At 37.5% G+C, this 18,170-nt stretch overlaps 1 protein-coding gene across 1 annotated transcript; it reads right to left on the reverse strand.

Moving 5' to 3' along the window:
- Positions 1 to 12,607: 12,607 nt before the first annotated feature.
- Positions 12,608 to 14,852, reverse strand: LOC149150499 (disease resistance protein SUMM2-like). Its single transcript, XM_089442826.1, has 2 exons — positions 13,242 to 14,852; positions 12,608 to 13,210 (listed from the first exon to the last, which is right to left on the reverse strand). Exons 1-2 carry the CDS (start codon positions 14,697 to 14,699, stop codon positions 12,608 to 12,610), a joined length of 2,061 nt encoding a protein of 686 aa, XP_089298952.1. The 5' UTR covers positions 14,700 to 14,852.
- Positions 14,853 to 18,170: the final 3,318 nt, after the last annotated feature.

Here is an 18,170-nt window from a genome sequence, read left to right on the forward strand (position 1 = left end):
ACATGAAATACCTGGAGCAGAGGAACAAACAGCTGGAGGATCAGCGGGCGATTATGGAGCTACAAAACATTCGTGAGCATCGCCAAGCTACACAAAGGAGAAGAGTTGAGCTCACATCATTGGAGCAAGAGATCAATGAGGATCGGGAGGCCAATCTCGAGAGAGTTAACATGCACTTGGAGAGGCTGTTGGACAAGGCCGACAAGGACCATGCCTTACTGAGACACATGGCCTTCCATTACAGGGCACGAAATATGAGTGCAAAGGCCCGGATAAAGAGCTTGAAGGCAAAATTGAGCAAAGCAACAAAAGAGGCAAAAGAGGCAAAAGAGAAATATCGGCTTCGAATCTTGGCTGAAGCTTCCTTGGCACAACATAGCACTTCATAGAGGACCTCCAGCCCAAATTTCAAGAAATTTGGGGAAATTTTGGTCACATGACAAATTTTTGGGCAAAACACAAGTTTTTTCTCCCAGTGCTGCGGCGCTAAAAATTGGGAGCTCCAAATGAAAAATGGTTTGCATTTTTGGATTCAGCATGAAAAATCACGACTACTGGTGCTTGGACAAGAAATTTGGGCAAGATTTGAGTCTCCAGGAGGTCAAAAACACCCAAAAAATGACCTCTCTGCCCCTATTTTGACACACAGGAAGAAATCTTGGGAGAATGAAGATTTGGAGGGGCAGATGAGCACCAAATTCAAAAATTCCACTTGGGTTAGAAAGTAGACCGGACATGCTTTCCATCAAGCACACTTGGGAACATTTTGGACTCCTGAAAGTGCCTCAAAATAGGCTCCAAAGTGGCGCGGCGTACACAGAAAATGGCGCGGTGCATACAGAAAAAAGCCAAATTTTACCTCCGTTTCGCGAAATTTCGATTCGCGACTTTCTTCAAGTGGGCCCGCTCATCTACATTTCACTTTTTGATCACCTAAGGCGACATTTAAAGTATTTTCACTCCATATTGGCTTCTATCCAAGTGGCAAAGGAAGGCGAGCAGTCACCCAAGCCATTTTCATGTTTGTAACGCTGCACCTGTAGCTAATGGTTGGCTTTCCACCTCCATTTTGTAATAATTCGAGTAACTCCCCAACCCTTTGGCGTTCTATCTCTTCATGGCACATTCTATATATTGTATGCAAGCTATTTGCAAAGGGTTGGTTGGCTTGTAATTTCTGGGAGACTGTGGGAGAGAAACTCAGTTCTTCATTGTATATTTTGACAGAGGATTAATGAAAGGAAGCGGCTCTGTTTCATGAGATTCATGTGGTTGTGAGTGTAGAAAATGTGTTCTCTTTATGTTGCATATGTATTTCGTTATGTTTCACATTTCATTCATATTCATTTCCAGTGAAATTTTCTAAGTTAGATAAGGTAGAATTCATGTTTATTGCTCTGCCTGTGGGAAAGTTTCACGTTATGTGTTCTTCTTCTGTTGAAAAGGATTCATGTGTTCATGCCCTTTTCACCCTCCTAAACAATCTTTCCATTCCGCATTACTTCAAACTTAATTGCTAGACTTTCTGCCTGTCTTGCCTCACGAAGTAATCTGTGCCTTTGTGTTAAATTCTCTGCTCATTGTTGTTCGTTGGTCCCATACATCCCAGAAACTCAGTCATTTATCAAAATTTGCTTCTTGTATCCATGTTTATTTACTAGCCTAAAATCAAATATTTCACTGTAAGTCATCTCAGACCATATCGTTTATCTTTTCACTGAGCGTGACTCGGAGAGAGCCCTCTCCTATTTTGGTAGGGCTAGCTACCAGACTGAGCGTGGTTTGTGGTTACCCTGAATTTTGCCTTCCTTCAGCCTAAGGCAGATTTAGGTGCTAACATAGGTAACATACAAAGATGATTAAAGAACAAAACATGATGCTACACACAGTCTTCGAATTGATAGATTTTAGCCTAATCCATTATAATTTATTGCTTAAAAATGGAAGTATGGTATATGAATGGCAACATGTTAGTGATTCAAACTAAGTATGCATAGGAGATACTAAAAATATTAAATATGGTTTGTTTGCAAGTTAGAAACAACTCTTTTTTATATAGGAATGATATTGGTGTATGGACGGTAATATCTTCATGATCCAAACAGAGTATACATGGGAGATGATGAAAATATTAAATACGGTTGATTTCAAGTTAGTGGTAATTATTTGTGAGCTAGCAATCAAGTTACCAACTCATGAAGATTCGTAGAGATAACATGTAACCAATATGAAGTTTGATATATGTCACTATTACTATGCAAAATTTAAGTTATGCAGTTGGGATGGATCATCTCATGATTCATGTAAGTCCCCAAGATGGTCACTGAAAAGCATGAAAGAGAATTTTAAGGTATGCCTACATATGAATTTTCATATGAATTTAGTCTACATATGACTTTTCATGTTCCACATGTGACTCTTGAAATTCCACACATTATATTTTTGTCTTGTTTTTGAAATACATAGTTACACTCGACATCAAGTGGAAAGACTCATTGACACATATGACACTGTGATGACACTTTTAAAATTTGTGACTTGGAAAATGATGACATAGATCTTTATGATGATACGCCCAAGACAAGATTCTCTTCTTATTGCTTCCTTCATGTTTTCATGGAAGGTCTTGCATGTTATTCATCTTCATCCTCCAAGGGGTTGATTGATATGGAGTCTTCATTCGATCACGATCTTTGATCTTCTGTCATAAGCTAGTGTCCCTTTATCTTCTTGCTTGATGAATTATTCATGGTTCCAACTTCACAAGTGTATTCTCTTATGACCTCCTAAATATCCTCCTTGAGAATCATCCTATCATGTCAAGATACAGTACCCGAAGATGGAATTCACTCATGACAAGATGACATTTGTCTGAAAACTCATAGTCTATCTGATTTTCCATGGAATGCACTGATTGATCTAGAACACGGTATTGGGTTGAGGAGGAAGCTTAGGGATTACACAGTGCACGGTTCCAGGAGACAAGAGCAAGGCTTTGGTGACTATGACTGCACAATGTGAAATATCTATGTTAGAGAAGGAAGAGTGGACATTTGAGGGAGTCAAGGAGGCAATAGTGAGGCCTTTCTCACTGAAACTGTGTAATGCATAGTTTTGGGAGATAAATAGGCACAAGACTGCATAGTTTGGAAATTCAGTGATATCGTTATGAAGGCTTGCTCACTTTGATTGTGAAATGCACAATTCTGGGAGGATAGTGACTAAAGATTGCACAATTGAGCAAGTCAAAGACGTAGACGTGAATGGATTGCTCACTGTGATTTTGAAATGTGCAATTCACGGGAGAGACTGAGTAACTAGATGGTGTAGTTGCGTAGTTCAGTGAGACAAAGGTATAGAAGCTAATTGAAAATGTGCAATGCACAGTGAAATGCTGACTGAGAGAGCTAATAATGCAATTTTTGAGGGAAGGAAGGCCTGACTTAGCATTGTGAATACACAGTGTGTAGCCCTTGGATAAGCTTCTTGTGGTTTGAGACTACACAATGTGTAGTTCAAGGATATGGTTTGGGAGGAGGTTGACTGGAGAAGAATCAATTGCAGAAAATGACTAAGTATGGGATTCAAGAGGCAAGAGATGGAACTAGAACATGATTTAAACATGATTACACACTTATAGATAATCAAACACTCCATATGGAAGCATTTACCACCCACAATCAACATATTCATGTTGAAATTGCAGTAGCACAATAGCTACCTCTAGTTACGACATTTAAGATACACTTTGTGACAGAAGTGATGACACTAGTGAAATAGTGATCACGAATTAGGGAATGTGTATAACTCATGTCTGTATGATGGATATAACATAGTAGCATAGGATAATGAATCATAACTTCCCTTCAAGATTTTGCAAATTACTCCCTCTGACTAGATGCGACATTTCCATAACCACGAGACAAAACTTGTGAAAGTAAGAGAAAAGTGCAAACAACACTTGCAAAGGCCAAAGATAGTGAAAGTGACACATGCAAGAGTGAATATAACATGAAAATGAAACTTTTTAAAGTTAAATGAAGGAAAACTACAGTAACAAATGTGAAAGAAACACCTGTAAAAACTAAGGTGTGCTAAAGCGACAATTGAGAAAACTCAATAAAATAGAAGTACAATTTCAATTGCAATGAGGAATACTGTCAATAGAGAGTGAAAATGAACTATTGACATGTGTTATGCAATACACTATGCTTATGGATTGCACAGTCACTATCACTAGTGATTTCACAAGCCTTACCTTTAAGGGTTGCGCAATGCCCATATAAGGTTGCACATAAAGATGTGTGTTTGTGAATTCATCGAAGACAAAACATGTGTGAGAAAGTGAATTTGATGCTTAAAATATACGAGGAAGACTCAAACACTTAACAAAGAATCAATCTTCCATGAAGTTACTATTGAACGACATATCATAAGATCCTTAGTAGGTTCCAAAATTCAAGTGTAAGAAAAATTTTGGAGGATGTTTGTCATAATGACGACAGGTACGTAGAGAGGGGAAATGCAGAGTTTTATGAAGCACATTAAATATTCATATCATGATATTTGTGACCTCTCTCATCACCCCAACCTCTAGGACTATTTGGAACAGGTACCAAATCCAGATAAGGTGCCCAAATTGGAACCACATAAATGGGCCCGTGGCTTGGAGACAAGCAAGATTTTGAACTAGTTCCACATCCCACTTTTTGGATGTGGAGATGAAGCAAGTGCAGTCACGAAGTTTCTAATACCTTGTGTTCACGAGGGATGTATGTGGCTTGATAGACCTGTGCCGTTGGCTATAGACCTAATTCATAGGATTATAAGCCTCCTGGTCGAAGGGGAAGACCCAGAGGCCCATAATTAAAGATAAGAATCTTAGAGAGGATGTGACTAAAACTTATAAACGGAAAAGGGAAGTTAGGGGTATTTGATTTCGTTGGTGAATGATCAAGCCACCAGATTTTCTGCACAAGCGATAGCCTATAAGTTATTATGTAAATGTCAGATGAATGATCTCTCATCTAGGGTTATCGTGGTGGAAAATTGTTGTGCCAATGGATAAAGGATGGATTGGCACCTTTTCTACTAGGGGAGTTCTAGTAAGACTTCTTGGACACTCAAGAGCATAACAAAAAGTTGCATTACGCGTGGATTTTAATTCTGATTACGTTAGTCACTTAGGAAAGACCAAAAAGTTTCAATCTAGTGTCCAAACCTGCTTAGCCTATTTTAGTTTTAGAGTTCCAGAATCTACGGGCCTCTAAGGAACCAAAGTGGAATAAGGTCAATAACATAATGGTTTATCTCTATGGGGACATGTTGCGCAAAGTTATTCAGGAGGCACCTCAGCTACCTGAAGCAATCGTAGCAAAGTTTAAGGGTGTGGTGTGGTTTAAATTTGACCCGCACTTCATTTGGATCCTTCCTTATAGGGACCTAAATCAATGCTAGATTAGGACAAGTTATAGTTTACAGTGCAAGAGGTGCAAGACATAGTTGACTCATGGTATGGTGCATGAAGAGTACAAATAGAGGACACACTAGGTGTAGAAAACATTTCAAGAAGTGAAGAAACTAATGTGATGCCTTTAGGCTAGGATAAATAGGGGACATGATCCCCGGTCATTCCAAAGCTGGAGCCACATGAAGGTCCATCAACATCTAGGGAATAGGAAACATTGGGTAAGAAGAGAGTTATGACTAGAAGTGCAAGAAGTGTATCAACAACGCGAGCCAAGAAGAAATAGAAGGATACCCACACATATTTGATCCAAATTATGCTAATAGAGGACAACTTCAAAATGATTGGTGGTCAGATGGAGGAGGTGGCTACAACCAAACTAGATAAGCTACAGTAGACGATGAGCATGCTAAATGCCAAGCTAACCCTCCGGGCAGTTTTGATAGAGTTCAAAGGATTTCCAACTTCGACATTTGGTTTTCAATTCTAGGCGCACTCGTATGCACTCGATGCATCTTCATCCTAGTAGCTCATAAGAATATTCTGTTTTCCAAACATAGTCGTGGAAGTGTGGGAAGGGGTTGTGTAGAAAAGCATTGCTTCATTGACATAAGTCAATTAAATACTATCAGGATTAGGCATGGAATAATTGACGCAGTTGCAACGCAACAATTTCCGCAAACTACAAGAGAAATTAACATTGACCTAGACTAAATTGGAATAGAAGCATAACACAGAGGAGTGGTTGCATCGAGAGCAGGAAAAGTTGGTAGAAGACAGAGTAGAGTGGCACACTACCTTAGCACAAGTGTATGAAGAGCTTATAGAATGATTAGTTAATGAATAATTTGCATCCAAGGAGGCAGGGCGAAGGTCAATAGATCCATATAGAGCCTAAAAATGCAAGTGACAAAAGTAGAAGCCCATCAACAGCCGCAAACACCACCAGAGGAATGACAACATAAAGAATTAACCCAACAAGTGAAATAAAAAATGGTTGAGTATGAGAAGAGGTGTCTTAATATCGTCAAGAAAGATGACTAGTTATTGAATACCTCAACAATTCCAGCTGTGGCATGGACCACTGAGAAATCAATCAGGGCATGGGTACAATGAGTTTTGCTGATAAACGAAAGGTAATGCATGAAAATTCACCTCTCACGGAGCTAATTGAAAATCTCCACAAAGAACAGAAGCCATGGGCTGATATTCAGGATCAAGTGTTTATAGTGATCGAAGAAGGTAGTGAATTGTTGAAGAATGTGCAAAGTGGAAGCAACAAGAACATTGATGTTGTCACCCGTGATCTGAACGTCAGAACAAAGCACAAGGAAATAAGGAAGAGGGACAATTTGAAAGTCAAGATCAGGGCATGAGAAGAAGCATTAAGAGTCTTAAATAAGGCTATAGATGTAAATCTCACCTCAAAGGAGGATTGAGTGGCTCGGGATGAGCCACAATTTTGTGTTGGGGGCCTGTTGGAGCCCAAATGGTTTTTGTTAAATTTTGTTAAGTATGTGACCGCACAGGAGGGTTGACAAGTGTAGAAGGTACAAATAGTGCACAACAAGGGTTGGTGTAAGAGGAGAGGCACGGTGTAAGGAGATGACACGTAGGAAGGAGACGGTGGTGTCTAGGGAGAAAAGATGCATGTGAGGAAGAATAAATGGTTAGGATTTTACAACAGTGGTGAAGCAAGTAATGGATTTCATGGAAGGGAAGGAGTTGCAAATATTTTGAAGCTAAAGGGAGGATGGTGGAGTGGAGAAACTAGGCAAGAGATATTTCAAAAGGAAGTTAGCATGCATGAGCAAACTAAGAGGAAGAATTAGGAAATATATTAATAGCCTTGAGGATAACTAGAATGATGGAGGAGAGAGTTAAGAATGTTTGAAGAGCTTCCAAGAAAAGATAAAATGGAACGTTCAAGACGTATCTCAGGTTAGAAAGAAAAACAAAGGAGATTGCTCAGTGCAGGATACATCAAGTCATCATTTGTTGAAGAAGAAGACTATTAGTTTGCTTGTAATGTGGTTTTCTATGTCTATCTATATGTAGTCGTAGGCATAAATGGTTGAGTCTGTAACTATGATGCAACCCTAATGTAAATTTCATCTACATATATCTATATCTATATCTATCTATATATATATGTTTTTCCAGTTTTGTACTTTATGCAGAGCTTGAGGGTTGGTGATCTTAGTTGTGTGGATGTTGCACTATAATGCATGGCACCTTTTTATTATATAGTAATATAATATGATGAATGGTTGGGTTGCTCCTCATGATCCGAGTTAAGGTTTGAATGTATGTTTTTGTTTATGGCATATCAAGATATTATGTGTTTAATGCTCTATTGCAGCCCTAAATATTCATGAATTTTTTGAATGGTCTAGTTATTTATAAACCTATAAATGCCTTCAAATATTATGATGTCCTTGCAAAGACTATCTTTTGGTATTGTTACTCTCATCCCTAATGGCTGAAGGTGTAAGTGATTTTAACCCTCTACACATTGTTAGTTGTGACATGTGCACTGACTTGTGAGCTTAGGGGATCAAAATCCTTACGTAGTGAACATTTCTATGAGAATGGTAAAGTGTCCATCTAGTGGAATTCCAATGTCATAAGCCATAGACAGTACTATTAGACTGCGAAAACTTAGTTCCAACAATCACCCATTAGCATCTCGGGTGAGACTTCACCCACCTCGTGGGTGTTGCCAAAAGGGTTGATGTTGAGCGGGTTTTTGCTGGCCAATGCATAGAAAATCCCAGATCTATCAGAATATCGTATGCCAACAAGCTCTATTTTTCTTAGGTTCGGCCTCTTCTTTCTAGTCCCCTATAACTCCTTTCAATATTGGCATCATTTTATGTTTTCTATATTTTCTCTAGTTTTCTATTACCATGGGGGCTTCACTCAATGAACCTATGACATAATAAAAAATACCATTAATTTGTACATATTGGAAAATACCTCTAAAAATAACTTTATTTAACCTCCTATCAATACAAATTCAATACACCTTCCCAATTTAAAAACCCCTACTTTCACTAGATATTGTAGGTATCCATTTATTCATTAACATTTTTTATACCCCTTTGTATTTTTTCATTAACTTTGAGTTCCATTTTTCATACACAACATATAAAAACCCTTTACCCCCTATTATATGGTCAATATATTATGCCATTTTTTCCTCAATATATATCCCCCAATATGAACCCATGTGGTATGGTATTTCCCCCCCAATGAAGCACCCATTTCAATTATAAGTTCTAGATTTCTATTCCCATCCTCATCCCTATGTTCTTGGGGGGTTTTCTCTTACCTTCCTCCATGTGAGACGACCTGACTTTCCTTGCCAAATATCATAATTTATCCCCTATTATTATGTCATGCTTCTTGACCCTACACCCTTTTCTCTTGAGTTTCTCCCTCTTCCCACTTCATCCCTTCCTCACAAACATCCCCAAATTATTCTCTCTCCTTTATCATGTCTTGTCGTTGTTTGGTTAGCCCCTCGAAGCAAGGTCATAGAGGCAGGCCTAGTTCCCTCCTTTATTCTCATGTTTCCCCCACCTTGCATTGGTACACACGCCTAAGCCACTACGCGTGACACTATGGAGCGATATAGAATCATAGCTCCTAAAACCATCCAGAGGAATATTTTAAAAATTGAAGATCAAGTTAGGCATGCTTGAAAACTTGTTCCTTACTCTAATGTGGAGAGGGAGACTAGAGATTTGATCCCCGATGTTGGAAATTCTACCAAGGCTTGATAATTTTCTTACATGCAGATGGTTAACTTGTATTGGCATGTTAAAAACCTCATGGGGAGGGTTCTCACTGACAGAGAAAGAACTCTATAGGACCTTATCATCAAAATCACTGAACTCTTAGAGAACATGGACAAAATAAATGGGAAATTCAAACTATTACTCAAGAGAATTATTGGCACTAACGCTACATTGTTAGACACTAGTGGAAATCCTTAACCATCTGATCATGCATCCTTTTAGCATGAGAATATTCAAGGCTCAAGATTTGGTCAATTTCTTATTTTGTTTAATATGACAATGACAAAAATAAAATATTCATGTTTTGAGGGTTATAAACTTTAAACATGATAAGGGATATAACGTAGGTAAAGCTTAATATATATGAATTTCCAGATAACTTGGGAGTTTGTGAATATTGGGAATTATACCATCATAAGCGTCATGATATAACTTGTTGGAGTGGTTCGACGACTATCCAATACTTGGAGAGATTTATAATTCAATATTTAGGGGAGGTGGATTCTAGGTACTTGAAAATTCAACTTTAGATTTGGAACTTTATAAGGGATAGAAGGAAGCATGATGGCACCCTGGTTGTAAGTAGTGATTGTTAAAGGAAACATGTAAATAATGTTTTTCTTGATGTCTTTAATTGTATGTAAGCCTTGAGAGGGGATGTTAGGGTATAAAACTTATTTGATTTGAAAAAGTCATAGTTTATTTGTGAATATTAATATGATAATTAGATAATAAAGTAGTTATTTTGTAATGATATTACAACTACCTTGCTAATGCTATAAAAAGGGATCAACCTCATTATGTTAGTTTGTTTGATTGTAATAGGAGTATATATTTTCCATGTTTCCATTGGGTCAATTTCTAATGATGTTTTCGATCTTTTTCTCTTTATTTATATTGATTCAAGTAGACTCTAAATTGTGTTGAAGGAAATAAAGTAGTGATGGAGCTTTATAAAAATTGGTTCTCTAGGTTCTTACCATTTGGAACAAGTATTCACAAATCATGTCACTAATGCAATATTTAATATCTCTCTTACAAATATATGGGATATATAATGAGAATGTGTGTGGAGGTGGCATATCAATATGAAGATCAATAATATGAAGTAGCAATGAGTCTCTAGTGTCCCAATAAGTTTCCATCCCATGTTTTAACAATCACACAGAGGACATTACTGCTACATATGGATAACTGACATAACCAAACTAAGACTCAGTCATTCTAATGAACATGCTTCATAGTATGACCACATTAAATATCACTAAATTAATAAATGGGGAAAATAAAAAAGTTTGTAAAAATGATGGTTTGCATGATTGATTTCATGTTATGTATGTGGCTGAAGAAGATTGAGACAAGTACCCTCTTCATCTATCTGAGATATTTTCACCAAATAAAAGTTCCCCAAATCACAGATCCATTTAAGAAAGAGGGTCTAACCCTGAGTGAGAAAGATGGATCTTCATGTAAATGTCTTGAAATTAAAGTTGGAAGAACTACTTTTAATAGGTGTTGAGATTCGCATAGCCATTGGTCAAGCTAGTTGTCACTATTGTTGCCAAATAAAAGAATAAATTAGAAAATAATACTCCTCATATAGTTAGGATGTGGTTATCTCAACTTTTTAAACCTTGTTGATGAAAACCACTTGGTGTTATTTCTTAGAAATGTTGAAATTCATTGTTTTTATTTTTTCAAATTTACCTTAAGCCCAAAATATTAGAAAAATATATAGTTTCCTTTGAATACACCTTACTAAGTAAGACATCAATATAATGTAATCCACAAATAAAAGAAGGGAAATAGAAACACCAAAAATAAAGTATTCATTAGTGGCACCCAAGGTACCTAACATGATCTTTTCTATTTTGTCAGTATAAAGTCCAAAATGTGTAGAAGTGAGTGAGAAACATTGTTTAACTACTATGATACTCTAGATTCCATTATACACCCTAACACTCACACATACCCTACCTTAATGGGCTCACAAAACATCGTTACATGTAATTCCATAAAAATTAAAAGACCCAAGGTCTTAATCTTGTCATTTATAAAATATCATGGAACTATTTTACATGCCCACAAGACAACAATATTTTTTTTTCTTGTTTCCCTTATCCTCTTCTATGATAGAAGTCTAAATGAAGATATGATCACTAGTCTAGGGCTTGCTCCTAAAGCCTAAATGTCCTTTTGCCCTCAATCTATTACTCTTCACCCATTTGCAAATGTATATATCTAAAGTTTTGACAATGATCTCACTTAATGTGAGGCCAATCATGATGGTATGATAATTTCAAATTTGAGATTCATATTGAGGTGGGTATTTTCAAAAGAATCACATTCATAGTTTTAATCCTCAACTTTTTAGACTAATTTCCAAGGTCACTTTGTTCTCAAATTTTATAAACTAAAGAATGATATAGGATTTCCAAGATGGTGGAAACCCATGGACAAAATGTAGCTAAATAATAGATTCAAAGTCTTTGAGACCACATTTAAAAATTTCAACATTAAATTTCTCCACATTATGACTCCCTTTAGATTGAAACTCAAAAACGACACAAAAAACCAATAACTAGAAAAGAATAATAATGATTATCAAAAGAGATTGAAACTCAAAAATGACACAAAGAAACAAATAACTAGAAAAGAATAATAATGATTATGAAAAAAATTTAAATTCGTAATTAGCTAGATATAATAAATAAACTAAAAGCATAAACCAACTTAATAAAAAATAAAAAAATCATACGGTAATTATTAAAAAAATAAAAAATAACAAGACACTGCCTCTTTGCCTTCTTATGCATGCATGTTTTCGTGTATTTTTAAAATTTATTTTAATTTAAAATAACTATCTATTTTATTATGTTATGAATGTTTTGTTATTCTTATAAATATATATGTTATGAATACGTTCAAATTTTATTTTATATCAAACATCGTAGGACAATGTCCGGCCATGGTAGGGTCTCACAGGCATGAATGAAGTGGGGAAAAGCATACCCTGCCAAAAAACAAATTGCGAAATGGCGTCGGTGAGGTAAATGGTATACTCCATTTGATCATGGAAATCATAATTCGAAAGCGACGTCATTTGGATAATGTTTGGGCATCGCTCATCGAACCGATGATGAAACGGTTTATTTACTTTTATATTTAAATCGCGTGGTAATAAATTATTGGAAATATCTATTTACTCTTTATTTTCAAAATTATCAACGAAAAAGTATTATTTAAAATCACATATATCATATTATATATAATTTACACATTTAAAAGAAAAACATTTTATGGAAAAGATATTTGAAAAACATTTGTTCAAATAATCTCAGCGTCTCATGAGTGTATTGACATTACAATATTGCACTTTAGAAGCTTTCTGCTCAATGACAATCTCGCAGTTTGGAAGCTTTCTACGAAGGTTGTCAGTGACTAACATTGGATCACAAAGCCACATCTGGAGATGCTTCAGATTTTTAAGTTCTCCCATTTGAGAAGGCACCGATTTTAACTTTCGACAGTGGCAAAGATGCAAAAACTGAAGATGTGAAAGATTCCCGATATCTTCGCATATCTCGTCAATCTCCAACAGATTCAACGTGAGCCACTCAAGTTGTGTCAATTGCCACAGTGATGTTGGCAATGATTTCATTGCAATGCCAGAAAGGTCCAACACCCTCAAAGAGGGGAAGTTGAGGAAAAATGCTTCCGGAATTTCTTTCAATTCGTAGTTTCCGTTCAAGAATAAAGAAACCAATTTCGGGCATTTTAACTCCTTTGCCGACAAAAACGTCAAATTATTTCCGGAAACTGATATTCTTTTGCAATTATGAGGGTCCTTGATGTCAGGGAAATGTTGAAGACTTTGACCTGCCCTAACTACACAATTCTCCTCATTCTCTCCAATATAGATTGCCATGTCGTGCACACTCTCCAATATAGATTGCCATGTCGTGCACAACATCATGGACGCTCATATTACCGCGTTCCACCTGGAATAAGCAACGATTTTCAAGTAACTTTACATAGCTGTGCCCCGTCTTCAATACATAGTCGTACTCCGCATCTTCATTGGTATTCACCAGGCCTTCTGCGATCCACATCTGCACCAAGTAGTCCACCGCAATGCGATCATCTTCCTGGAACATTGCACAGTAAAGAAAGCAGCTTTTCAAATGAGGATGGGGCAAACTATCGTAACTCCATCTCAATCGCTGATATAAATCTCGATCAATTCTAGGGTGAGTAAGTGGAAAATTTATATCCACTTTCTGCATCTGCTTCAAAGCAAGCTCCCACTCCTCTACAACTGTGTTGCCAATCATTGCTGCGGCAATTACCTTTATCGCCAACGGTAACCCTTTGCACTCCTCGGCCACTTGTCGCGCCGTATGCTCTAAATCCTCAGGAACAGAGCCATCTTCGAAAGCTACTTTCCAAAACAACTCCCAAGCCTCCTCTCTTCGCAGGGGTTGTATTTGCATGGACTCTTTTGCCTTCATTTCTCGAATCAGATCTCTATTTCGAGTTGTCAATACAAGTTTGCTGCCTTTGTTTTCGCCAAATTCCACGCCCAATTCTTTAAGATCGACTAAGCTCCACATGTCGTCTAAAATCAAAAGGAATTTCCTTGTCTTCAGATACGCGGACAGCTTCATCTTCCGCATATCAGCCGAACAGTTTGCTACATCTAAATGTATAGTAGAGGCAATATCATTTTGCATCTGCAGAATCGAAAACTGAGCAACTGTAAGCCATATTACATCATCAAAATCCTTACTAACCTTGAAGGTGTTGTATACTTTTTTGATCAGTGTTGTTTTTCCCACACCACCCATACCGTATATTCCGATTATGCGAACATGGGGAGCTTCTAAAACCCATCTCTGTATCTGTGTCTCGGCAGCTTTTATATCCACCCCGACGAATCCGGTGTCGGGTTCATCCTGAAGTAGTGCGTCTGCCTGTTGTGGTGCCGTGGACGCAATCTGTTGAGCACTGCAAAACAAGGAGAAGTCGCTTCTAAGCTCATCGTGGAGACCAGGAATAGCTTTGTTCCACTCTTGGATTTGCTTAAAGACATTTGGCTTGCAAAGGAGGTAGTCAATACACTGCTGTAGCCAGGGGCGTTGTGAGCGATGGATCAACTCTCTGGCCTCTCCAACTTTGCGTTGCATCCTTAGCAAGCAATTCTCTAGAGAAGCCGGTGTCTCCCTCTGCTGATCTTGAAACTTAGAACTGATGTCAAGCAAGAGGCTCTTCATATGCCTCAACTGCTCTTCAAGAAGCTCACGGTTGTCTTCCAAGTAAATTACATCGTCTATCTGTTGGATGAGTCGCTGGATGGGTGGAACAAGAATAGCGCTGCTAATGGCGTTGCCTGCGGTTCCGGTTGCAACATCCACGAGTGCTTGCGCCATCAGTCAGATCCTCAATGAAATTAGAGCGGAATAGAAAAGAGTATGAATATAAAAAAACCAGCAGGTTAGAGTATTTATGTAACAGTAGGCAGCAAACAATAATGGGGAGAGATGACTATGCAGTATGCTGACTGAAACTGAAAGACAAGGGTAATTGACGGAGAGGGCCTGTGAACTAGATTTAGGCTCAGCTAAGTTTCAATTATTGTAGCGAAAAGTTTCTTCCATCACGCACAGCTTTTTGCCTGGCCACGCGTCCATAGATCAATGGTCAGCTTCATTAGCTTTGTTTTTTCATCATTCCGCGCCAGAGTTTATTCCAAATAGATTGTACCACCAAGTTTCAGCGATTCCGCTGGCCGAGAGTAAAGTGACCACCATAAGATAATATTGTACCAACCAAATAACCGATTCTTCTATGAAACCAGCTTTCGAGCTTTATTATGTCACATTAAGATACCAAAAAAATTGTTTAATCTCTAAAGGTCAGAATAGTAAAAGGCCACCATTTCCACACGGTTGGCATCTTTACTTTCATTGGATACAGCTTGCATGATACCGATTCTTCTTTCGAGGCTTATAATATTATGTTACAGTGATTTCAAAAAGTAAAATACCACCCTGAATTGTTTCACAAGGTTGACATCTTTATTTTCATTGGATACAACTTGCATGAGACCAACTTCTATATTCATCATCTAATTTGATTGATAAACTTTAAAAAAGTTAAATCGTATCATTAAAATTTAAGATGTTACATTATGATATAAAAAAAATTGTTTAGTCTCTAAATGTCAAAATGTAAAAGACCACCATGAACTGTTTTACATTATGATATAAAAAAAATTGTTTAGTGTCTAAATGTCAAAAAGTAAAAGACCACCATTGATCCAAGAGGATCATCAGATCATTGCATAGGTGCTCAAGTGTTGTCATTAGTGTTCGGTGTCGTCGTTAATTCAGTTCAATGTCGTCAGCTTCGACAATATTGGTTATGGATCAAGTTGTTCAGGTAATGTTTATGGTTTTTTTTATGGTGTTCAGTTGATATGGGTTTGTACTTTGCTGTCGACTTGCGTTCATCGACAATTCCACCAAGATTAGTCGACGACACGTGTCTTGTCGTTCGACTTGCAAGATTTGGTGTTGAAATGTGTTTTGGCGTTCACTTGCAAGATGATCATCGACATGGGTATCGTCCATTGCAGAAGTTCAATATGTCGTCAGGGTTGCCATCGCAAAGGTAGCTGGTGTCGACGATGTGTATATGGTTTTATGTCACAATGTGACAATAAGTTGTACAAGGGTTTTTGAAAAACAAAATGTAATCCTAATCCTAGACATCTAAAATTAAACCTAAGTTTGCAACCCTAATACATTACAAATGTATTAAAACCAAAACACATTACATAAACCTAATGCTAAAGACCTAAACCTATGTTCTAACCAACACATTCAAACGATGTTACAAAACCTAACCCTAAAGACCTAAGTCCTAACCAAAGCTATATGTTAAAACAACATAAAACCCTAGCCTAACAAACTCTCGACCATGATATAAATGTACTTACATTGCAAACATTGTAAAACAAATGTAATACACAGTCCCTAACTGCGTTCTCAAAACTGCAGCGGGACTATTAACCATGTGAACGAGCTGGAGGTAAGAGAAAACCACAGTCACCTAAACCTTCAGTTGGAAACCACGTCGGAACCGTCAGAGGATAGGTACCATGTGAACGGGTTGGAAAGACCACAAGCCTTGACCGCAACATTGAAAACCGTCAGAGTATTAACGTGGAAGTTAGCTGCCAGATGGAATCGCTGACAGTTGTCACATGCGAGTAGTCAATGAAACTGTCACCGGAACCTCCGGGGATAAACCACTAGGTGGCAGTCAGGCAGTTGACCGCCCGGTGTTCACATGAGGTCATTCGCCCTCTGCCTGGTTAGCCCGACCGCTAGCGGTTTGAGGCTTATCCTAAGGTTATTTATGGGTTTATATGGTTTTTGGTTGCTAAAAATAATGCGATGACATTAGGATTCTACCGTAGGCTTCAAAATCCAATAAGACCGATTCCTAAACCATCCAGAAACAAACCAAATTCATCTGCAATTCAGCCAAGGTGGTTTGATGTACCTGCAGGCCTTTAAAAGGCGGATTTTTCCTTCATTGAGGAGGGTAGAGTAGTTTTGGATTTTGTATGTAGATTCTGGAGGTCATAGGCAATTTCGTTTTCAGTGTAAAAATAGCATCCAAAGTTGGAATTGGGAATCGTGATAGGTGTTCGAAAGCTGGTTGAGAGGGAAATCTGATGACAGTAATCAGAAGTGCATGTGTGCACATTGAGACCGATCAAATCTCTATGAAAATGACCTCATCTATTTCAATCCTAATATAGTGGTCACCCATCTTGAAAGCAGACCCGGAGACGTAGTCCATCAGGGACAAATTGCGTAATCAATTTTGTTCTCTAGTATTGCATGTTTTTACTGTTTTCACTTCTGTTATGCTTCTTAATTTTATTTAATCAGCTATCGCAAAGTCTTCTTTTCAAGTATTTTTCTTCGATTTCCATGCTTTGAGCTAACATTCAATTCATTAATGGCTAATAAATTCTACATCAGTTTAAGTCTACGATCATTTCAGATCATATAATTTCCATGTTGTCATATTTACTTTTATTGGATACAACTTGCATGAGACCAAATTCTATATTCACCATCCAATCTCACTCACAAAATTTAATAAAGTTGATTGTACCATTAAAGTTCGAGATGTTACATTATGATACCAAAAAAAATTTTTAGTGTCTAAATGTTAAAAAGTAAAAGACCACCATGAACTGTTTTACATTATGATATAAAAAAAATTATTTAGTGTCTAAATGTCAAAAAGTAAAAGACCACCATTGATCCAAGAGGATCTCATCAGATCATTACACAAGTGTTCAAGTGTCGTCGTAAGTGTTCGGTGTCATCGTCAATTCAGTTCTGTGTCATTAGCTTCGACAATATTGGTTATGGATCAGGTTGTTTAGGTAATGTTTCTGGTTTTTTTATGGCGTTCAGTTGATATGGGTTTGTACCTGGCTATCGACTTGTGTTCATCGATAATTCTGCTAGGATTGGTTGATGACATGTGTCTTGTCGTTCGACATGTAGGATTTGGTGTTGACATGTGTTTTGGCATTCACACGCAAGATGATCATCGACATGGGTATCGTTTATTGCAGAGGTTCGATATGTCGTCAGGGTTGTCATCGCAAAGGTAGCTGGTGTCGACGATGTGTATATAGTTTTATGTCACATTGTGACAATAAATTGTACAAGGGTTTTTGAAAAACAAAATGTAATCTTAATCCTAGACATCTAAAATTAAACCTAAGTTTGTAACCCTAATACATTACAAATGTATTAAAGCCAAAACACATTACATAAACCTAAACCTATGTTCTAACCAGCGCATTC

This window comes from Pinus tabuliformis, chromosome 9 (genome assembly GCF_031772625.1).
Source record: "Pinus tabuliformis cultivar Carrire ecotype Pingquan chromosome 9, CPIR1, whole genome shotgun sequence".
Lineage (NCBI taxonomy): Eukaryota > Viridiplantae > Streptophyta > Pinopsida > Pinales > Pinaceae > Pinus > Pinus tabuliformis.